Source organism: Mya arenaria, chromosome 3, assembly GCF_026914265.1.
Source record: "Mya arenaria isolate MELC-2E11 chromosome 3, ASM2691426v1".
Lineage (NCBI taxonomy): Eukaryota > Metazoa > Mollusca > Bivalvia > Myida > Myidae > Mya > Mya arenaria.
The window spans coordinates 15366815-15392522 of NC_069124.1; the positions used below are offsets into that span (position 1 = coordinate 15366815).

The 25708-nt window shown below is 32.7% G+C and overlaps 1 protein-coding gene across 1 annotated transcript; it reads right to left on the reverse strand.

The window, feature by feature from the left end:
• Positions 1-1310: 1310 nt before the first annotated feature.
• LOC128225729 (receptor-type tyrosine-protein phosphatase kappa-like) lies at positions 1311-15593 on the reverse strand. Its single transcript, XM_052935636.1, has 26 exons — positions 15392-15593; positions 14686-14868; positions 14008-14148; positions 13575-13706; positions 12908-13045; positions 12547-12678; positions 12166-12309; positions 11651-11785; positions 11402-11522; positions 10981-11108; positions 10621-10775; positions 10112-10277; positions 9799-9875; positions 9548-9584; positions 9157-9254; positions 8794-8922; positions 6556-6710; positions 5696-5831; positions 5328-5465; positions 5007-5130; positions 4734-4807; positions 4273-4388; positions 3809-3947; positions 3419-3564; positions 2054-2189; positions 1311-1382 (listed from the first exon to the last, which is right to left on the reverse strand). The coding sequence occupies exons 1-26, from the start codon at positions 15591-15593 to the stop codon at positions 1311-1313; spliced, it is 3354 nt and encodes a 1117-aa protein (XP_052791596.1).
• Between the last annotated feature and the right edge of the window lie 10115 nt (positions 15594-25708).

Below are 25708 nucleotides of genomic sequence, written 5' to 3' on the forward strand. Positions count from 1 at the left end.
ATGATCACAATATTGTTACCAATAATTGCTAGAATCATCGCCATAAAACGAACAGCTTAAATATGCAATCCTACTCCAATAAGATTGATCACATTTAATACATTTTAATATAATTTTTATGATGAATAAATGTCAAAAACAATTGTTTTTATAAAGGATATCTAGTTTAATTAGAAAGAAAGGTGCAGAAAGCATGGTATATATTGCTTATGAGACTAAATAGATCATAGTAAATCTTTCATTAAGCATTCACCAATCATTTTGTTTTGCGTTTTTAGCTATTACATACACGATTACAATCTTGTTATAAGTATTTAATATTTTCCATAAATGCATTATTTAGTAAAGGTATATCACTCAAACTTTATGTTTGTTATACATGTGTACGTATTGATTTTGAATAAGAATGTCACTTTAACAAATTCTACTGTTGGGATGGGGGTATACTAGTTTGTAACGAACTCGTGATTAGATACACGTACTAATGAAAAGGTGATACGAAAGTACCGAACGCCCTAATGATGTTAAAACACGGTACTCATATATATATATATATATATATATATATATATATATAGCTGATTCTACTTTTATTACAATAAGAACCATTTTTTTCAAGTGATATAAACATAATTATAATTTTTATAGTCTAAGAAAGAAATAAAAAAAGAGTGGAATGAATGCACATAATTCTCACGCGTTCAACCATACATATCTTTACATCAACCAATCATTACTTGTGTAATGCAACAATTAGGTAAATTAAAGTGAATACACAAGTCTTGCGATCTACAAAACTGATACGTGTAGTAAGTTATGTCAAAGAAAATGGCAATTGGTTTAACAATAATTGCGGATTAATTTACTCAGGATTTGAATTTTTTTAATAATAGCACAATAAATTAAAAGATTAAAAGTCCATATTACGTACACTAGTATTATTGCTTTGTATTGAATTTCAAATATTTGAACAGTTGTGCGTATGAAAAAAATCACCAAGTAAAATACGATAAAAACAAAACACTTGAATCCTTCACTCGAACCGTAACGTTTCACACATGATACATTTGGATAACATGCAGAAGGAAACATATTCGATGTTCTTCTTTAGGCGTTATTATAATCTACATGCTTGCGTAGGTGGTTTCAGCATCCATGTAACTGGCAACAGTTACACCTCAGTTTGAGTATATGGTTTTATCGTGTTTATATTTCTGAAAACATCGTAAATTGTGTAGGTGGTTTCATTATATCACTGTCAGCGCTGTTGGTTTGCATAGTTGGTTTCATCATTAATGCTACTAACCAGACTATAGGTTTGCGTAGGTAGTTTCATCATTCATGTAACTGACAACGCTTTCGTAGCAGAACATAAACTGTGCCTGAAAAAAGGGATAGCAACTTTGATGATTGGTAACAAATTAAAAACGTTAAGGTCATTCCGTCCAAGTTTAATCAGAATATGGTTTCAACAGACAAACATCGAAATACTTCATACGTATTTGTTAAGTTCATATTTGGTACAAAAACAATGAATCATACCAGAACTAGTTCAATCAAATCTACTTTTGATTTTTCTCTGCCATATTTATCAGCATTTATTAGGTTTTCTACCTCAATAGCATTTAACAGGTTGTAATCACTGGGGAAGCCTTGGCTTGTTGTGCGTAATGATAAGAGCAATTAACAACACGCCTTCCACTCGACATTTGTCGTAATCACTAATGTGATATATTATCCTACACTAACTACTCTAACCTTACATTTAAAATCGATAAAGTCTGCTTATTCGTGTCCTCAGACCGTCTTATTACTTTATAAATGGATACATACTCGTCCGTTAAGACATCCTTATATCCGATATATCAATGTCAGACAAACATTAGACATTGGTGATAATGTTTAAATGCTAAGTTGGGGACAAGCTGGCGTCGCCTTGTCCTAATATGCATGATGACCTGAAGAATGGATACTACCATCTATCCGATAACTCTCTAACATATAAATTACCATTTCAGAGATATATTTAACATAAGCGATTTTGTTTACGTACAAAGTTGGGTATAATCTGGTGTCTCCTTGTCCGAAGATGTCTGATGACCTGAGGAATAGACACTTCTCCATCCATTCGACATCTCTCCAATATGTTAATGAGTACCACAAACAGGCCGCTCCTCTCGGCTCCATTCCTGGTGAGATATACATAAATGTCAATGGATTCTGTATAGATCTAATGACAGGTCATGCCTAAATACGGCCCAATATCAAAACAATGAGAACTACTGCGACCCAAGAATTTTAACGACTGTGTTTAGATGCACAATATTAGAGCGAGAGACACACATTTTTACAAAACAACAAACATTTAAATGCTTACATAGAAATATATATATATATAAATATATATATATATATATATATATATATATATATATATATATATATATATATATATATATATATATATATATATATATATATATATATATTAATCAACTATCGCGTATTTGATGCGATATGGGGACAATCACGGTACCAATACTCGACAATTGAAGAAAATATATGCCAAAACTCGGCCAATACCGACCAAACTCGGCCACTATCAACTAAACTCGGCCAATATGAATTTTCTCCGTTTTGATTGGCTACAAAACTCGCTAAATACAGGATTTGAAAAAAAAAAATTGACAATTTTCATTGGCTGTCGAAACTCTCCTTTTATGAGAAACATGTTTAAAATATTCAGCCACTTTTGTGTCCGGTTTGATATTGCGGTTGTATTTAACCCGTTGTTGGATTTTACGACTATTATGTTTTTGTACACCGACAAAATGGATGACAAAGGTGAAACATATGACATTTTGTAAAATGATTTACGAAAATAAGACGAAAAGATATGCTTTCTTACACTGCAAACTGCTTTATTCTTAAGTATCTTCTATATCACTAAAGGATGCATGTCAAAATCATAAGCATAATCAAGTCTAGAAAAACAGACACCATGAATGAATGGTGAATGGCTTCAATGTAAAATTAAGGTATGTTATGTGAATGAACGAAAATGTCTTTCCATACGTAATAGTCAATTAAAAAATACTTATTTATTAGGTGATTTGGTCGAGTTATTTGTCCTAGGACAGCTGTAACCTAATACAGCTAAACCCGGACAAATGACTCGGCCAATATAAAGTCACCTAATAAATAACATTAGAATGTATATGTTTGGGGAGCCGCTTTGGCGCGGTTGGCAAATATCAATTGATTTGGATGTTTAAACCAGAATTTGGAGTACTAACCTAACCATACAGAATTTTGAGTACTCAACCTAACATTTGTCTTAACATTCAGCAACAAAGTGTCCAATATCACATAAAAACGTATACTTCATGAGTCAAAATGATATGAAGAGATCACTTACAAGCATTGTACAAGAATAGGAGTGTCACCAAGTGTGGGCAGAGCGCTTTCTACATCGCTTAGAAGCGTAATCATGTGGTCAACATTTGCAGGTACACTTTCTTTAGGTGTCCATTTCGTAAAAGTTATATGGTCAAAATTTGAAGACTGAAAATAGAAGAAAGCATTTTTTAAATTGGAAACTTAACTGTTTTTCAATTAATATTATCTATTTTAAGTACATGTTTGTAAATACCTAATAGAGATAACCATACACGGCTGATTCGGCAAAAAGGAATACTTTTCATAATACTTTTTATATGACCCTGTCAATTTTATCCACTACCATCAATTTAGATTTTTTGTCCAAATCATTATGTAAGACGAGCTACAAAATGTTTTAATAGAGTACCCTTTCCTTATACTCCATCTTGTACGTTCTTTTCACCGAGTAGCTCCGAGTTGTCTCTGAAATTTTCTTGACCAAGAACTTGGCTGCCACAACAAGACTGTCATCAGTCGGTACAAAGCTACCAACCTTTTTTATGGAAAACAAAGTAACAAAGTAAGCATTTTTTGCACCGGCGATTGGTTTGATCCCGAGCATTTTGTTTAAATGACTGATTTACATAATATCTAAAATATGCATGCTTATTTTTTTTTTTATGATAAATAAAACATTAATTCAGAAATAGTCTTTGTTTAACACCGATATATTGGTAAATATATATAACAGTTTATAATAAGTAATATATTTATAGATATACAGTCGTTAACATTCTTAACATAATAATGCAATAGACATATATGGCCAAACGCCTCTACAGAGCCGCTCTTATATACAGCTGAATCGTATTTACTTTTTCGTCTCCATGGTCATCGAAGGCTATCACGAGACGGATGTTGTGTTCATGGATTAGCCTTAGGTAGTCAATAACAGTTGTTTTCAAAGGAGTCTGAGATATGACAAACCGTTTGTCATTGATGTAATCCTAAATTAACAAGAAACAAAAAGTTAATGAAAGCATTTGACTTTGAGGAGCTTGTTAAACAAAAAAAACCTACTATATCATTGCTTCAATGCAAATTAAAATACAAACAGAGGAATGCAAAGAATTGGAAACATTCAGGAAAATATTCCCATTAACATCAGTTGCTTGATAATTCCCATCAAAAGATAAAGACAATTTAACACCTTGATATAATCTTGAAAATTCAGGGGAAACCTTGAAACACACTTTGTTTCGTTACAGAAATGTTGAACGGAAATAAAAACTATTATTTCAAGCTTATATGCACTCAACTGAACGTAAATGTGATGAGTTTTAGACGCTTACCGGAATGAAAATAGCGTTAATGTAGTTCGTCGTGCCAGCTACGGGTGTGTTTAAGAATGGTCTATATTCATCAGCTGTATGTTTAAACAATACATTTTTTGATGGAGTGATAATATTCTTCCTGTATCATTTACGAGATGAATATGTTCATGACAGTTTCAAAAAATCGTGCCATTTATTAGTAACATATTAAATGCTAGTGCATGCAATAAATATTTGTGTTATTCAACAAGTACAAGTGCTTTTATATCTCAAATAAAAAACTATACATACAAGCAAGTATTTCCTTATATCGGTTTTTCTCAATATTGTCTGGCAAATTTGCAGTCTGTGAGTCGGCTTTGTTCTTCCGTTCGTCTAAGGAAGTATTTACATCCGTAACATCAGTCTGCAACATCTGAAACGTATAGATAAAGAAAACAAATACATTGTTTAATGAAAATCTTATATGTCAAACTAAAGAAACATGTACAGTAGTCGAAAGTTTAAAAAAATCACCGTTTATTGGGTCAACGCAAATTACATAATAAAAGTAATTCATATTGAAACAACAGTTGTTTTGCATTTTTCGATTAGCAATAAGTTCAATGTTACCTCGTAAAGTGCTTGCAGTTTCATCACATCTACCTCTCCCTGAATTGTATATGTCTCAGCAAAGTTTTCTGTCGACACAGGCTCATTGGCTAAAACTAGCATCTCTTTAACCAGCGTATGAAGGTATCTGTACTGGCCCTGAAATAATGTATTTAAATGTTATCAAAAGTATGATTAAACTGTAACTGATATCGTAATTTATTAAAACGAGGACTAGTTTTTGTGAAACATTTAAATAAAACTTAAGTAATTATAGCGAATACGTTACTTGATTCTGTTAAACGGTCGAATTACGCTATGCTTAATGTTAAGACAACTAAACTACTATGCAACTATTTAACATACCAATATACTTGTTTGGCACTTACCGCAGTTTGAACCATATTGACTCTCTGGTCCCGCAGATTCTTTACACATTCAAATATGTTAGCTGTTCCCAATGCTTTACCTGCCTCATACAACACATCCATGGCTATGAAGGTTCCAGTTCTCCCGACTCCGGCGCTAAACATGAACAAACGCTCACTAATACAAATATTTCGAAACTACATGTTTCAAATTAATCAACATAAAAGGCTGCTGAAATATAATTAGTACCAAGAAATCATGAATTGGCGACAATTTCAGGATTGTCAATAATTTTATACATTTTAAAAACGAATTCATAATTCTGTTTCGTCAATTTAAGTTATTTTCTCATCAAATCGGACTTGTCGAAAAGTAAACCACGTACGGTGTTCGTGAAAAGGTATAACAAGAGCTGTCACTGAGTATGACAATTTTTCAAAAATATTTGTGCGATGAAATTCATTAATTACCTCATGTTTTGTAACGTTAAAGCTCGTAAACGGCCTAATATTATTATGTATGTGCATATAGATTGCATTAGAGATCATCCTAAGTGTGACCTTCACCATCACTTATATAATTTGGGCCTTTCACGCAACACACTGCATTTTTGCGTCGAACGCATTTGAAAAAAAAAATCGAGAAATAAAAAGGAAGGGTGGATTGACGCGTTCTGCTTTCGGAAGCATACAAACAAACAAATGTTGTTCAAGTCACAAAACTAAAAAATAATGTTTTGTACCTTTACATAAATGAGTATTAAAATCATTCAGTGACTTGGTCTGTATCATACTTGTGCATTTATTTAGTGACATGTGTATGAACATTGAACAACATTTATCTAAATATGAAAATTACCCTGACAAAAACATAGTATCACCTGCAATGCACCAGCCATGGGAGGATCTTATCTTCGTCATGGGCTCTAACTCTTCTCCAGAAATGTATCAAACTTAAGGGGCTGTTTGGTACATCCTTGTCAGGCCAAGCTGTATAGTGAAACTGGGTTACATCTGTCGTTGAATCGGGATGCCCCTAGTCAAATACCAAACCTATTTACGTAACTTGTTCTCGTTTTATAGAACCAGACATCGAAACATAGATTGTCGAGTTTGTCCATAATATGCTTGTTGCAAAGAACATCGACAAACAAACCATAAGAGCATTTGCGGTAATTATATATAAAAATGTAAACAAAAAATGCTTAATTTTGTCAAAATCTTTGGTTACACTATGAAAAAGTGGAAGTGTTTTATTTCATGCTTTTTGATGAAACATCAATTTTATAAGTAAAATAACAACAGTTAAAATTAACAATTTGATTATTTTCACTGTAATCTAAGGAGTGAAAAATCAAATTGAAGAACTACTTTTTAAAATCGAAGGTGGTAACTTTACCTTGATCGGACTAAACGTATCACGTATGAGCCAGTCAATATTGCTAGAGTATTTTTTTATATATAATCAAAATAAGGAAGAATAAGTTTTAAAAAATATACTTTTTTGAAATATACATAAAAAACATGTTTTCATACGTTTCTAAAACTTAAAGTTGAATGTTCAAGTATATGCTTTGTAACAAACACGTTGCAAACAAAAATAAAACATGACAGTATTTTATTCACGTCTCTTCAGACATAAAAGAAAACAACTGATCGATCTTAAACTCGATGTTATATTATCTATCAACCAAGCGTGGTCAGCCCTACCCGTCTTCAAACCATTTAAGATAGTGCAAAAAAGATCCCCAATTTATAGTGTGTATTATTACCATGTGAACAACGCGTGATTAGTACAGATACATATTCCGACGCTATTTTTATATCAACCAGTATTTACGTGGCAAATAAACCCAGCAAATGTCGAATTAAAAAATACAGAAAATGTGTAAGTTTTTGACAATTTTTTTGCAACTGTATCATCTGCTGTCTATTCCCTTTAATTGTTATCATTTGGAACATAAATGTATTAAGAAACGTCATTGAAACGTTTGCACTTAAACACAAATCAAAAATAAGATTTGAAAAATAAAAAAAAGTTAAAACCATTTTTCATAATTCAAAAAGGGGGTATTTAGAAAATAAAACAAAAATACTAATAGAACTCCGATTTAAAAACATTAAAAAAGAAAAAAAAATGTTGATTTAATATCACCAATGATAAAAGAAAAAAAACTATATTTCGTTGTTGTGCAAAATATGTTTTTTATGACACGCGTGAAATAAAAAAAACACACAATTATACACTGAAATCACCAAATATTCTCTTTGTTTTTTTGAATTAACAAAATTCTACTCAAATGAGTATATGAAAGTTGTTGTTTGGTATTTCTTTAAATAGTCAAAAACAATCGTTTAAAACAGAGCATATAGGAGTGAGTGCCTTTAAAATGGATTCGCTCACGGAACAATATGAATGAGCGACTTGAAATAGCAGATTCTAAAATCTTAAACTAGATTACATAGGTAATCATTTGGAAGAAATGATCAGCTATTATATGTCGCTTTTATTTTTAATAATGTTTTCTTTATTTGCTTCCAGGTTTAGTACAAAGATGCTTTTTATTATGAAACTCAATGATCACACAGTTTTAAACCTTTTATTTTATAAGACAGACTGTATGTGATGCTCATAGCTTCAAACAATGACTGCATCGTATCTTTGAAAAGTTTTTTACATTAGGTGCTCTGAATTGTATTCCTCCGTCTGCATATAGAGTTGGGGTCTCTATCCATAGAAATACTTGTGGTTTACCTATAAGTTTATTATTATATGTTTTTATTTGTTACGGTTTAAACCCCCGGTAAATTTACATTTTACTGTCCGTTCCAAGGCAGTACATAACAATCCGTGATAAACATACCTAGTTTTTTTATATATAGTATGTATGCACTGTGTTGTTTGTGGAGTTTTGTGCTGTTCTTCCATGTTTCTTGTTTTTGTTTTTATGTGTCTGAGGTGTTTACTCAGTGCCATTAAACCGGGTTTGCTACCGAGCTTGTTTCTGTAGTTTTTCCTATAATTTTTGAAAAACGATAGAAACATTTAACCATTTAATACATAAGATAACTTACAAGTAACCGTTTCATAACGCTATATGTATAATGCATGTGCTTACCTCTTGATATATCCGCAAACGACGAATAGTAAAGTCTGCATACTTTTGTTCATGTTTTAAAGCAAGTACAATAGCATCATTCTCAGGCTGGTCGTTTTTTTCTGATGTCCAATATTTCAAGCATTTCATCTGAAATATGAATATTAGTCATTCAAGTATACTATCTGTTACGGATTGATGCATGGTATTTTGCCCTTTAAAACACAAAGAACACATTGAACAAAAAACACTCTAAAACTGCTAACTATGTTTTATAACTGATGAAACCGAAACAGTTGACATACAGGTATAACACATTCTTAACAACTAGCTTACAGTGCTTACTACTTTACAGTATAATAAGATAACTAGATGCAAGCTAACCCGTCCTTCTTCAGATAGATTTGTAACCATGACAATTGTATTTATTCTTTGTTCCAAAATCATACGACAAAAATCATTCATTGTTGCCTCGGTTGGTCCTGCAAAATCGATTTACAACGTTAAATCGGTCAAAGGTATATCTTATTGCTAAATTAATCAGGTTAAACACATTTTATGTTTATAAACATGTAAGCTATGACTTTAAAGGAATACGCTACATTTCAACTTGTTTCAAATTTGATACTTTGCCATTTTTGAAATACAATTTTGAAAAAAAAGAGAAATTTAATACAAACTTACGCGTTTTAGTTAATCAGACAACTCGTTAAAACTTGTAACCAAATTTAATCATTCTCTTCAAAGTATTTGCAGTCGCATCAAATTGTCTTACCTTGAGCAGCTATGTAACAGTTTTGTCTTTGGTAACCCTGCGCAGAAAGAGAACAATGAACAATGTTTAATATTATGGTGTGTCGAACGTAGTCGAAATTATACATATTGTTATTAAGAAAGATGTAAAGGCTGAAACGAAATAAGTACATGTCTATAATATAGACATCTCGGCGTTGTAATTATATATCAAACCAAAAATTAGTATTTACATCCATAACTAAAATCGATAAATATTTTAATACAACATACATTGATATGGCAGGCATTTATATAATCAGTATGAGGTTTCCCTTTTAGTTTCTTCAAAACAACTCTGGAATGATCATCTGAAAAAGTACTACGGCATAACATAAATCGGCATTCAAGAGTAAAAAAAACGAAATGGCAAAAGGAGGACAGACTTAATAAACGTGAACTCTAACGCGGAAATGGCTTCCTTCTTCTATCTAATAACAAGGACACAATGATGTAAAATATAAATTTTAAACATGAAGTGTGTTTGTTAAGCTAATGCATCTGGACGACACATTCAACTCTTCTTATGATATCAGTTTTTACTTACATGCATACATTCCCCTGTATCGGTTCTTTCCATTATGCACCGGGTCTGAGGCCACATGCGTGGCATGGCATAGTCCTGATGGAAGTTTCTGCAATGATTGCATGTTACATACACATCTATTTACTGTATAACTTAATATAGTGTGAAATGTCCACCTCCAATTTTGCTAAGAATAAAGACGCAATAGCATGTGATATTAGCATATGCTTTAACTTCTTCCTTGTTTTATCCCCAGTAATTTTTAACTTGGCTTTTAATTTAAATCTTTGAATTTAGTCTCAACACCTTTTGATTACGCTGATATACTATTGATTTTTTTTGTGATGTCAGGTGTCACATTTTTAGCATATCGTACATGGTATTTTTTACTGGAGCAGTAAGGTCATTTTGAGTCTGCTGCTGATCACCAGTGGGTAAGCCCAGAACACCCGTTTTTGATATAAGCAGTCAATTCCAAAAATATAGCAGATTGAAGTAGAGAAGTATTGCTTCGTTAATCTTTTCCTTACCTGGAATTGCTCCATGAAAAACGTGATGCTGCTCTGTAGCAAATACTCTTTGAAGTTTTCCAAAGATATCTTTGTCTTTGAACACTGTTCTACTCTTACAATAACCTCGTTGTTGTAATAGACACTGTCAACATCCGGACTATCCTCATTGTGTCCTACAAAAACGTTTTATGTTTCGAACGTTTATCTTTATTTTAAAAAGTAGTCGTTATTAATATGATTGATTTCTTTTAACTTCAATTTCTATGTTTAATGACAATGGCTGCCTTAAATAACAATGACTACTTTAAATGACAATAAGTTATTTGTTCTCTTTATATCATAATGACTAATATGTAACTATATGTTAGGGTAATATACCAGTTTCTTTTTTAATTGCATCGTTCACATATTCTGATAGGGGCAAAGACGTCACTCCATGGTTTGAGTCATCTCTCTTCTCATTTTCATCTGTCAAGTTTGTAAATCCACTGGCATCTTTAGAACACCTAAAACGAAAGAAAATGCCGTGCATTCTTTTCATTTCGGTATACCGTTTATAAATTGATGGTAATTGAAGTGTTTTTTGGGGGTTTAAACTCAAAAAGCACATGCTAGATGAGGAACTGCTTTCAATCACATAAGTAACACTATTTATATGAAACACTACAGAAATAAGCTCAGAAGTCGAATGTTTCAACATAAAAATATAAACATATAATTGGATAAGAGCATGAATGTGTATTTTTCAATTTGTCCAAGGGTTTAAAACAGTAAAAAAGGCAATGTTTGCTAGTATTACAGTGGTTTGGCCCGTCTTCTTCTATACAAAACGAGGACAACTACCAAGAGCACTGCCATCACAACAACGACACCAACGCTTCCACCAACAGCAGCAACCAGACCAGGACCACTCGCTTGTGCTTAAAACATACATTAAAAATAAAGCAAATTGACTGTAAAACATGTAGTTATTGCTTATTGTAGTAAATGTGTAAACCTGTTTAATTTGGTAAACCCGCATTCGAATAAGTTAAGAAGTTAATTAAACCTTGTGTTAAACAGGCTTCTCCTTCAAACCCATCAATACATCCGTGTTCACAATGTCCGTTGGCTTTGTTGCAAACACCCTCACAGTTGCCGCACTTATGGGAGCAGTTATGGCCGAAGTGGCCATTGTCACACACTGGAAAAAACAGTTTTCAGGTATTCATTCGTTGAAATGTTCGTTTTTTTGGTAAGTTCCGTAGTGTTTTAGTTGTTTCTATTGAAGATGATTGAATTAATCTATATCACTTTGTTTGTTGTGTCCAGAATTTGATTAAACATGCGGCTACTGGGCTCTTGCTTCTACGTTCTAGTTCATATCAATATTTGTTACATTTGTTACCAATTTCCTTTATTTGTAAATATGTACTGGCCAACAACTAGTGTTTTACACAGAACCTACTACCTTCAGCTTTAATGTTTTGTTTGAATACCAAATTGTTTATTGTGTTATAAATATCGTAAGCGATGTCTGAAAGGAAATGCCTATAATTCAATTTATCATCCTCACTGACAAACCTTCATGACACTTGTCTGTAATTTTATATCCCGGTTCACATACGTCAGTGGCGCATATTCCAGAGGCTGTGTGGCAGGTCGTTCTATTGCCACAGGCGCCGCATTTGTGTTTACAACGAGCTCCATACATTCCCGGAAGACATTCTAAAAGAAGGGAGCATTATAGTATTTAGTTGTTTTTGTTTACTATAAATAATACAACTTGTTTGTAACATTTTGATTATATTATAAGGTTAATTATAAGTATTATCATTATTATTATATTTTTTATTATTATCATCATAATTGATCGTATAAGCAGTTATAGCATTGTCTTTAGTAAATTAAAGGCAAAAATAAACTCGTCAAAAGGATATTTTGTTCACTCTTTTTCCTATCTACCTTCGTCACAGAAGTCGCCACCTACTCCTGGGATACAGTCAGGGCAAATACCAAGTTTCTTTTCACATGTTCCATTACATGTTTTACTACACGTCTGATTACAGGCTAATCCATAGCTTCCGTCCGCACATTCTAGAATGAGCATAATTTTAAGGTATATACATGTAATGTTGGCCACCTTTTGAGTAGCGTGTGCGACCTTCATTGTCAACACTTTCTCAAAGAAACCTTTCTCATAAAACACAACATAAATCAAACGTTACAAGACTATTTAATGACAACGATTAAAGGTGCATCATTAGTAACGCTGGTACATCTCCCAAGTACATTACATACATATAGAGCAAATGCGAATATACACCCTGATCGCATGTGTATCCTTGCCAGCCAGGTTGACAACTACGTGGACATTTGCCGGTAGATTTGTTGCATGTGTCGTTTTCGAAGCAGTTCAAACACATCTCTTGGCACTCTCTCCCGAAAGTCCCATCCTCACATTCTTATGGAATGAAGGAAATTAAATGGTAGTGTATGGTATTAAACTACCTGTTGCACAACACATGCTTGGAATGGGTTGTTAAAACACTATATATGTAAGCGTATTGCTTGATGCTAACTATATCAGATAGATGAGATATGAGCATTTATAATTTCAGTGTTTATGAAAGTTCAAATAATATTTCTTTTGCAGCGGTTTGATTTCTGGTGTTTTTTAATAATATATTAACTTGAGAAAACAACGTTAGATAGCTAAGGTTGCTGATTCTCTTATATGAAACAATGAAGTACCTGCCTCACAGAAAGTGCCATTCCATCCATTTAGACACGCAAAACACTCTCCAAATATTTTGTTACAATTTCCATCGCATGTTTGGCTACACCCATGTTCCCACTTATTTCCATATCTACTGTCTTCGCATTTTGAAACGTTTTGAATTCTTAGCAAAACTTGTTACAATACACAAACCCAATGTTGTTATTTTAAAAAGGTATGTTACAACTGAAACAACGGATACAAAAGAACAAACCTTTGTCGCAAAGGTGCCCTTGCCATCCACTTGTACATGCTCGGCAAACACCGTCCGTCTTATTACATACACCATCGCATGTTGAGCTGCAAACTCCAGTACAGTTCAAACCATAATTTCCATCTTGACATTCTATAATGTGTAGTTTGTGTTTCATTACAAATGTCTAGGTGTGTACGTTCGTTAAGAATTGGACGTATTTGATAATAAGCCCCGAATTCAAAGGAGCAAAACAAAACAACAATGAATTGTTTCACATTTTTGTTGTCAACTCTTTTAATTTGTTTGGAAGAATATCCTTTTATGTACGAAATATCCATCCCTTACTCGAATCTCGTTTTTTACGTGCTAAAAACAAAGTAATAATGATGAATGCATATATCCTCTACAACGAGCATTTTCATGTCTAAATATATAACAATATTAAACTCACCCTGTTTGCACGTTGGTTCTGCAGTCCATCCCGGTGCATACCCTTGATCACAGTATCCAGTCCTCTTGTTGCATGGCAACCCGTCCAGACAGTGACCACAAGTACCGAAACAACCCGTCCCAAATCGACCGTCATCACATTCTGTAGTTTGACGTGGTATTACATTAAGAACTAATGTATGGTATAGTTTAGAATCTGACCATGCAATTATAATATCCAACATAACAAGATATACTTAGATATTGAGTGAGTACATGATGCACAGGCCAATAATATGACTTTTGTTATTAAAAACTACCGATATGTGTATATTTCCTAACATACCTTCCAAGCACGTATATGTTGTTTTGTAACCACTCATACAACCATTTTTGCAATATCCATTCCAATCGTAGCAATAGTTACCAAGGCATTGGCCACAATTGTTTTCACATTCATTTCCCCAACGTAAGTAAGGGCATACTAAAATTAAATAAAAACAGTCATAGGTTAAATATTGTATTTGAACTATTTATTCTACTGCAAAGTTGTTTTACATATTTTTACATACATGTTACTACTGTCTGTTTGGAATATTTGCAGGTACACATGTAAACCTAGCTCAAAGTGAGTTTTAACGTATTTATTATTATTATTAGTAGTAGTAGTAGTATTACATCACATAAATCAGAAAAATACCTGCAAATACTTGAACTTCGCATAATGCAAGTGTCCCACCAGACCTAGATATTCTAATAAGCCTTGCTTCGATAGATGTATATATTTCTGTTGTAGGTGTCAATCCCGAGTTATCAGTAAATACTGTAGTTCTATAACCGCCTGGAACTTGGGCTGTTTCGACAGCATATCCGGATAAATACCCTGAAATAAGAGGGGGTTTCTTAAATAACACGACGTCTCATGAACCAGTGTAATCTAAGTATTACTCACATGTGTTTGTATTGTAATTGTATGAGCTAGATGCTGACATTGGTTTGTAGATGAACTTCATTGCCCTTGAATCGTTTTGAAATTACGATATTTTATTGATGTTCACGTACTTTGATTGTTTGTTATTAAACTTTACTTGAATGTTATAATGGACAGGTGTAAGTCTTCATATATGCTCATATCCAGCTTAACTTATTTTTAAAGATTTCCTGCAGCAGCCCTGGAAATAAATGTACTCCATACTAGTTAGTCCAAAGTATTTTATTAAAATGGACAGTGAATCCTTATATGGGCACAAGCAGGTATGTGAGATTTCCAATCTACTTGGTTTAAATTTAAAACTATATTTTTGTTGAAAACACAATATTTAATTTTCAGTTTAGAAATGAATTAATACTAAGAATTTTACAACCATAAATGTTCAAATCATAAGTAAACTGTTTGGCGCTTTTACCGGTGCTATATTCGCTAATCACTATCCTGTTAACTTTCATTTTGGTGCCGAGGTCGACTTCCCACCAAGGGTTAGTTGCAGTCACAAAGACACAAGGTGTTGTGGTGGTACCGTCTACCGCTGCTCCAGGATCAGAAGTTTGTTGATTGTCCTCACTAGATGATGCTGTCTTCTTAAGTGCTACATTTCTTCCTGTAGACATATCATAGTAATAATCTATAGTAAAGTTAAGTTTATAGGTTTGTTGAAATGATATTATCAATAACATCGAAAGAGTTTTAACACATTACAGGACGAATTAAAACATTATATGGCAATTCTTTCATAAATAATTGTGATTTGAAATAACTCTTTGAATTTCAGTTGAAGATTATTTTATGTTTTTATTTATGTATATCTGAAAAAAACTTTTATTGTTTAATAAAATCTAGTGCCCTTGTTAAGTGATCTAGTTTCATTGAAGTAAACTATGATAGTTTTGGAATGTATTTATCCGGATTCGTTTACAATGTTCTAGAATAATATGTCTATTTCACGCACAGAACTATAAGAATAAACAAGATTCTTCTAGAACTTGAGAGAAAGTTCTTGAGAAATTTTGTAGCATATATGTAATATGTTTTGGCACGTTCTTTTTTTATTTTAAGGGCAAACATTTCTGAAGTTAAGTCTTTGGGTTATATTGATAGTTCAAACCATGTCTCACCAGTAGTTGAACACAAATATGGGATTCCACCTTTATATGCGAATGATTCAGAAAGTGCGGTTGGAATTTAATAGAGCGCATATAGAGTTTCAATATTTTTTATGGATTTAACTGTGTGTACATTAAAAATAAAGGATCAATGAAGCTATTGTGTAAGGTTTAGGGCTAAATTGTAGAGTATAGCGTTATCTATTCTTTTGTTGAACGGTTAGTGAAACATTGTTGTTGTTGTTTTAGTCTCTTGGTCGTCGCAAAACGGTTTCATTTAGAAACAGAGTGTTTAAGAAATAACGAATTTACATCCAAATATACCTTACAATATTGGCAAAATACTTGTCTCATACAGTTAACATACCAATATTAATCTTAATATCGCACAGCACCAGTTGTGTACTTTTATCTCTCATCTCAATTCTAGCTGAATTTCCAGAAAGTGACCGCCCACAGTTCACAGCCATTTTATTACTGGGCGTGTCCAACCCATCATGTTGGTAGCACAATTGTCTGTCCGCGTCCGGCGGGATGTAGTTTCTATCATCGGGAGTATTCAACATTCTATTGCTTGGATAATTTTCGACGTAAAGCTTAAATTTGTCGTAAAATCCTGTAAAACACGTGTTTTAGTTAAAACCTCAACTGATATTTTACTTCATTGTATGATATATCATATAATTACATTTAAAATTTGATTAAATAGCGCATGAATTAACTAATCATTTACAATATTTTGCATATATAAAATACAGGCGACTGTGATTGTGTAATAACACAATGAAGTCAAGGAGGAACGTTTAAGCATTTCCGGCATGCAATTATGATACAAGAGCCAATGCCAAACGGGCAAAGAGAGCCATATTACGTCACAAATCACAGAGACCGACATTCAAATATCGTGCTCAAGTATGGACAAACGCATTGGAACGATAAGTGTAAACAGATAACTGTGTACAATATTAAGACTAATATTTGCATAAAGAAAATTAAAATCAATCATTGAACATATCCAAATAGATTCGAAATTTAGCATCAGCCAAAACACGCTAACAATAATACGTGATAGTACGAAATCTATAATTCAAGTGTGTGTACTGAACTGACTTAACTTTATACATGTCACGCCTCTCTGTTAGTGTTTTAATGGAGAGGAAGCAAGACACTACTTTTACGTTAACGTGTATGTGTGACTTTCTTCATGGGTGCTACATCATCAAAGTATGTGTACCTTTAACAGGTTTTAAAACATGTACTCTGTATCAAGAACAAATAATACTTGTGTTCCCTGCGTAACTGAGGTTTAAGTATAATCGCACGAGGTGAACGGTTATGGTATCTACAACAATTGTTCACAGTATTTTATGGATAATCGAGTAATTTATCCATAAACAAAGGAAGTGAGAGTTCGCAAATGACCTTTGAGAACAACTGCACTTCTACATTTATGGACAGCAATATATAGACTAGATTAAACATCTCTATTTACGTTATAATCCCATGAACAAAGAAAACTCAAAGACAAAACTGTCCTAACTGGTTTACATTACTTCCTTCCAGAATTATCTCCTTGGTTGGTATCTGAACAAGAATCAAAACATACACCATTAATACACACTACTCAGAATATTTCTTATTCTTATGACCTTTATTCCAAACAAACAGACGAATAAAGAATAAAGAATCCAAAATGTACCTTGATAAGTAGCAGACGATAACGTTTGTAGCTCAAATTTAGACAGATAGACATCCTTTTGAAAGAAAATGATCCAGTATGGTGGAATTTGTCTGTCGTTGTCATAAGATGCGTAGTTTGTATAACTGCATGTATTTGGGTTACCGTCATTGGCCTCGATCGAATAATGGTAATCCGGTTGGTTGTCTAGATGTCTGGAATTTACACCTAGTGCAACATCATCTGAAAGAAAACAAAATCAAAAGTAGAACATTATAAAACATATTGATTATGTAGCTGGTATCTCTCATATGAAAACCTCTTGCAAAATGATATTATTACGGGCGAAAACGTAAAAAACACCGGCATACCGGACGTGTAATTCCGGTTATGTAACCAGTGCTGGAAAAACCCGTCTTACACCCCCATGTAAGATGGTTCATGAAAGGTATAGTATGCCATTTCAATGAAGCGAAATCAATTTAAATGGTATGCAAGAAATTTTGAAAATAGATAATCGCAAAAAGGTTATTTTTAGAGGAACTAGTTGACGTTAATAGTGATTTAAAATTACTGCGCTTAATGACGTCAGTAAACAACGTCGCACGTGCACTTCGGTGAAATGTACAACAGTGCGTTTTCTACGTCATATTTTACACAAATTGATAAGTTAAGATATGCAAGAAAAAATATATATCATGTTCTTCCTGTCCGGACCGAAATATCCGACCAACGGGCGTTCCGCGTGGCCAGTAACTCGGCAAACCTCGTTACCGGCTAACGCACGTGCACTCGGATTGGATTTTTTTTATATCCGTACGGTAAACACATCATATAAACTTAAAGTTTTCCTGGCTTTTCGGAATACTAATTACCATACAATGACAATAATAGCTTAAATATATTGAACACAATTCTAAAAATAATAAAGCCTGCGGAGCGAGCTAAGCAAGCAATCCCTTCTAAATCATCAACATTTCGAACAACATGTTCTGACCGAATAATATCTTACATTGTTTTCAGCAGGTGGTAAACAAAACTATGGCGGCAGGTGAATTCAGTTGTTCAATTGTTATTTTAACGAGTCATCGCGGTACTTATTAGAGGTGGCAATAACGTATTTGGATCTCACGTTATGTAATAATGCCTTAATATACTTAAGTCTATCAAATTGTGGCAAATTTAAAAATGAAATAATGCAAATCAACACTGATTCCGGATTAAGTAAACGGCCTGTACAAAAGCACTGATTTCGCTTTGAATTTAAATAATAAATTACATAAAACAAGCTCCCAATGTTCTTCAAAAACAGTTCAAATGAAATATATTTCATAAAGTGCCTAGTGCAATTATTCAGGGCTTGCTATTAATAAAGTAGTTGTAAGAATATATAAACCATCGATTCACATAAATAGTTGTGAGTGTGAATGTGAAACTAAATATCCTTATTTAAAGTAAACAGTGGCGGTTAAAAGTACTCATAAAGCATTTGTTTTTAGATATGGCATGGGCAAATCATCCGTTGATTCGTTAAAACATTTCTTAAACAGTCATATCACACTCGGTGGCATAGGTATTTTTGAATGAATAAGTAACTCGCACGATCAGCTTAAGCTTTAAATTCATATGAAGCAATTTTAAAATATCTGAGGACTTTCACTTACAATATTGACAGGCAGGTCCAAACCAGTGTTTATCACAGCCGCTGTTGCATATGCCTGTGACGCCATCACATTTCAGGCCTCCGGCGCAGTGACACAGATACTCACAGTTTAGGCCAAACAAAAATAACCCACTTGCAGAAGAATCACATTGTGGAACTGCACACATATAACAATGTTATGTAGTTAAGTGTAAGTTATAATAAATATATATTCGATTCACCTTCAAGGGTAATACACCTGTCAGGAATGAATGACTTTGCATGCGATTGAACATACTCATTTCAAAGACCAACGCTAACGAATTCCATTATCATCATTATTCCACAATTGTCGGTGGCCAAATATTTAACATTAGCATGCTTGCTAATATCATAATCCAATCTAAATAAAATGATATCGTTTTAACATGTTTTGTCATACAATCGACTTTTGCACTGTAGATGGCCCTTTCAAAACAAGAAAAAACATTTTGTCAGTGGCACTAATAGTCATGTGCGCACCTGATCAATCGGTCTTTGTGATTAAGGTTGTTGTCTTCTGTTGTTATCAGACATGATCATAGGTCAGTCGCAAACGGTCTTTATCTCCGTGAAAACAGGACAAAAGAAATGTCGCAGGTTGTTTGCAAATAATAATGCTTGACACTAAATCTGAGTGCAGAACAAGACAGTGGTATACTAGGACAATTTGCCGACAAAATAAGTATGATGATTGGTTAAATTGAACTACCTTTTTAACAAATTACGGACCCCTCGATTTTGATGAATAAAGTAAAAATGTTTAAATCAAAATGGATTGAGGCTACTTCTTTAAAATAATTGCAATTATGCAATGCTTCAATATGCGAAAAAAATATTTCAGAAGTACGAGAAAGGTTTTTGGGGAAGATATCTTTGAAAACAGTTGGGTACAAAATAATAAGGATTATAGACAGTAAATTATATAACAAAATTAAAATAAACACCAGATCACAGGATTTAAAGAGCTTTCTTTGACCAGTTGTATTGGGGATGAGTATCCAGAAAAGTAGTTGGATACAAACTACTTATAACGGTTTAAAAACGTAATGATTTGCGTGATTGATCTCATTATCGGAGTATGAACGCAGCTGGGTTGCTTTTAATAGTGTGTCGAGTCCGAAGGACTGCGCGCGTACTTTAACCAGACCAACTGCTTTCATATCACGCAATATCATTACTTACATACGAAAACAACAATTTGTTATTATATCCATATTGTTAAAAACAAGAAAGTCTTTAAATTATTCCTTCTGATCCATTATGTTAATAGAACGACCTGACCGTAACCGGAAGGTTGTCAAATGACGTCATCACAACGCGAGAAAAATAAAAAAAACTTTAACTTAAACTTAAAATTGAAACACTACTGATAACAATATTTTAACAAATCATAAGCTAACATTTTAAACATGGACGTTGAGCAATACAGTGAATATATAAGATATAAATTAAATAAACACAACATCACAGGATCAATTTAACTTTCATTTACCAATATAAAACCAAAAGTAATAATTGATAAAATAACTAAGGTCCCTTGCAAAAAGCAGATTATTTTAGAAATTGACAATATAAACATTGTATTTGGGCATTCGATTAACTTACCTTGGGAATCTACAAAACTAATGGCCCGTGAACGATACAAAAGCAGTAAATAATATAACAAACACTCCATTCTTTTCCATTTAACTAATTATGGTAAACATCTGCGAAATAAATAGTGGAAGTACTATTCATTGTATAAAGCGTAAATGTGTTCAAATTTAAATTCAGTGTATGTACTTTTAAATATGACAGTGAACAAAAACGACAAATATTTGTAAAATATTAAAAAATTATCTGAACAGTCGATATGAATCGTTACAGACAAAAGCGAACTATCCGCCACTCATGAACAACTTTCCCATGATAATACGTTACAATAATTGTATTCGACTATAAAGAAACTATAAATGAAAGTTAGAGTGAGAACTAGGAAGTGAAAATCCATTTTTTAAGTACTGGCGATCATTTGACCGTCATGGTCATTACTATTTTATTATCAACACTTATACAGAGAAAACTGCTCTACTTTGTCCAAAATGCCAATCGAGCGTATTATATATACCAACTGCCCATCGTTGGAAAAATCTTATAATCTTTATACCGAAGCAAATTAGGTAGTCCGTTTACCCCATTTATATAGATATATTTAAAACGAAACAAAACATGAAAACCTTATTTCAATACGTATTTTCGCCATTAAGTATAATAAGAAGGATAATGATAACATTAAAGATGAAACTGATATAATCATGTAAATTTATAATATTATGCAACATAAATTTTGATGTAAAGTCAAATTAAACTTGACATGTATGCAACGTGATATTTCTGTTTAAAACATTTTTGATGGAATACATTTGTACTACAACTAGACATAATCGACACTTTATAAACTAGGTCTGAATTACTTTAATACAGTCGACATTCCATAATATAACACATAGCTGGTGAGGCTCTTCTGATTGTTTTAACAGAGAGGCTATAAGTTTTAATTCATTTTAAATAAAGTTTTAACATAAAATTCGTAAACCTTCCTTTTCCCAGTGCGCTAGATTTGATACATATTTTTAAAATTTAATTTTTTTCACGGTCACAGTAGTAGTATGATTAAGTGATTCATTCAAACCTTTTAATAGGTACAGGGGCATTCTCTATGTTATGCAAATGCAGCTGAATTCAATTCAATACAATTCAATACGTTATTGCCTCCAGAAATGAAGTTATGTGAATATGAAATTGATTAAATGAGGAAACACATACAAAAGTAATTGTTGAGTAAACATAACATATATAGGATGTATATAAACAATTGTCTGACGACTATATATGAAACATACATTAAATATGAAACAAAAATACCAGGTGTTCAATGTAATAAATACCTTTACAAAACGGAAAAGAATGTATTTTGAATGAACGCAGGATAAATGTTTACAATAGCAAGAAAACACTATATAGTAATTGCGCATTATGCAGAAAGTGTAAGATTTCTATGTATAGTCAATATACAATGTACGAGCCATGTAATCATTCGTTGCTTGAACGACTTGAAAATATATTAAAATGTGTATCGGACCACCGAAACATATCCTAGAGGTCGTTCACTACCTGTAAATATACCTAAACATCAATCAATTTCTACTAAGAAAAGTTAGCTTTCAATAAAAGAGTACAAAGCGTTAAGAAAAACAATTTTCTTTGAGGTATTTAGTAATGGCGGCAAGAGAGCGCCAAGAAAACGGAGACATACCAATGGCAACGGGGCTAAATCGTTCGGTTACAAAGTCATTTAAATACATTGGCAATACATGCACTATAAACTCGTCAAGTAAGTGGACAGTTTTGGTGTATTCAGCAATTACATGCGGCAATACTCTTGATTAGTACAATTGCATTTTGCACACTACATGCTCCTTAAGACCGTTGGTTTGCTCCAGAGTTAAGCAATAACTAGCTAGATGTTTCGAAATGATCGTTGTTTACTTACGACATAGATGACAAATTGTTGGATACATGGATGCAACAAACGAAATACAAATGTAACATAAATTCAGGATACTTTGAAGTGTGATTTTTCAGAAGAATTGATTGTTGTTTTGACGTATGATTTCAAGACGTATTTTGAGGGCAAAACAGATTCAACAATTAAATCATATTTCATTTGAACAATGTTATATTTTTGTAAAATATAGCAGATTTCTGGAATAACTCCGAATCTCATTGTTTTTCTATCTCGTACATACATGTTCTACTTGTAAGTAATTATTTGCTTCGTAAAACAATGGTAAGGAAGGGATGTTATTTTATGTAAGAACATAAGCCTTCTACTATCTACTTCGGAACATATTCTGTGTAGCCCTAACATGGATTGCACCATATCTGAGCGTGAACGCGTTGATACTCCCTGTTTTCTTTGATACAAAACATTGTCGCTAAATATAAGTATCTGTACTCCGATTATTTTATTCGCGGATATTTACCCGAATTATTTATTCTAAGATAGATTAGAATGAAGTGTTTATAATATATAATCTACTGCTATTTGTATCGCGCACGGAACACCACCCGTTTTGTAGATTCCCACGGTAAGTTTATCAAATGCCCAAATCGAGGTCTGAGCGCGGAAAGGTTTTATCTTCTTTTAATTATTGTCACGTAGAAACTCTTCTCATTCACCCTTCAATTAATGAAAATACAATTAATACGAAATAAATAGTCGGAGTACAAATACTCGTATTTAGCGGAAATTTGTGCAGATATAAATCCAGTTTATAAACATTTAAATATGACATGACGGTGAACAAAAAAGACTACGCTTTATAAAATAATAAAACAATTACCTGAACAGTCGATATGAATCATTAACGACAATAGCACAAAATATCCGCCTTGCATGAACAACTTTTCCATGATAATACGTTAACATAAGGGTATCTGAAGACTATAAATGAAAAGTTAGAGCGAGAATTAGGAAGTGAAAATCCGTGTTCATAAGTACTGGTGACCGTCATGGCCATAACCTTTGACTATCCACACTTAAGCCCAGGAAACTGCGCTACTTAATACACAATGGCAATCGATCGGTTAAGCATGTATATATACAAACTGTTCATCATTAAAACTATCTTATGATATTTGTATAGAAACAAATTAGGAAGTCAGTTTACCAAATTTATGTAGGCAGAAATGAAAACCTTATTTGAATACATAATTGCGACATTTAGTTTAACTTAAACGCTCAAAGTTGATAACATGTGAACAATTTAAAATACAATGTATAATAAGAAGGATAATGATAACATTAAAGATAAAACTGATATAATCATGTAATGTTATAATATTATGCAACATAGTCGAATTAAACTGAACATGTATGCAACGTGATATTTCTGTTTAAAACGCTTCTGCATGGGATACATTTGTACTAGGATTAGATATAATCGCCACTTTATACACAAGGTTTAAATTAATTAAACAGAGTCGACATTCCATAATATTACCCATAGCTGCTGAGACTTTTCTGATGTTTTAAACAGCGAGAATATACGTTTAAATTCATTTTAAAATCATAAACCTTCCTTTTTCCAGTGCTCTATATTTGATACATATTTACCTTTTCTCACGGTAACAGTAGAAGTATATATGATTATATGAACTTTGATTTTAATAAGTACATGGCCATTCCCCATCAAATGCAACTGAAGCTCATTTCAATTCAATTCAATTCAATTCAATTCTTAATTCTTAATTGCCTTCAAAAATGAAGGTATGTGAATAGGAAAATAAATAGATAATGAGGAAAACACATTCAAAAGTAATTGTTTAATAAACATACACATACAGATAGCATGTATATAAACTATTGTTTAATGACTAAATATGAAACAAATATACCAGGTGTTCACTGTAATAAATACCTTTACGAAACGGAAAAGAATGTATTTTGAATGGAAGCAGGATAAATGTTTACAATAGAAAGAAAACACTATATTGCAAGTGCGCATTATGGAGATAGTGTAAGATTTCTATGTATAGTCAATATACAATGTGCGAGTCATGTAATCATACGTTGCTTGAACGACTTGAAAATATTTTACATCGGTGTATTAGAAAACAGAAACATATGCTAGAGGTCGTTCACTACTTGTACATATACCTAAACATCAATCAATTTCGACTAAGGAGAGTTAGCTTTTATGCAGTCAACAATGAAATAGTAAGAAGCGTTAAGAAAATCATTTTCATTAGATTTATAAAGTAATGGCGGCAAAGGTGCGCCAAGAGAACGGAGGCAGACCTATGGCAACGAGGCTAACACGTTCGGTTACAAAGTTATTTAAACACATTAACAATACATGCACTAAAAACTCATCAAGTAAATAGTGGACAGTTTTTGTGCGTTAAGCAATTACATGCGGCAATTCTTTTTCATAAGTGCATTTTAGACACTACATGTTCCTTAAAGCAGTTGGTTTGCAGCAGAGTTTAGCAATAACTAGCTAGGTGTTGCGAAATGATCGTTGTTTACTTACATATTAAATGACATTGTATGATACATGGATGCAATAAACATATATATATACTCCCAGTTTTCTTTGATACAAAATTTTGAAATACATCAATTTTTTAATCATAGGATTTAGAAATGTCATTCCATAGTTCATATCCATACAGAAGTGTTGGTAGAACAAATTTCTTATACAATCTAATTGGGGT

What these genes read in the sequence shown, in the direction of transcription:
- LOC128225729 (XM_052935636.1), bottom strand. Translation starts at nt 15,593, where the DNA reads ATGTCTACAGGAAGAAATGTAGCACTTAAGAAGACAGCATCATCTAGT. An exon ending in TGCAATTAAAAAAGAAACTG is followed by an intron (nt 10,776 to 10,980) that starts GTATATTACCCT and finishes ACGTTTTTGTAG; the next exon opens with GACACAATGAGGATAGTCCG. An exon ending in CCATGGCTGGTGCATTGCAG is followed by an intron (nt 5,832 to 6,555) that starts GTGATACTATGT and finishes GTTCATGTTTAG; the next exon opens with CGCCGGAGTCGGGAGAACTG.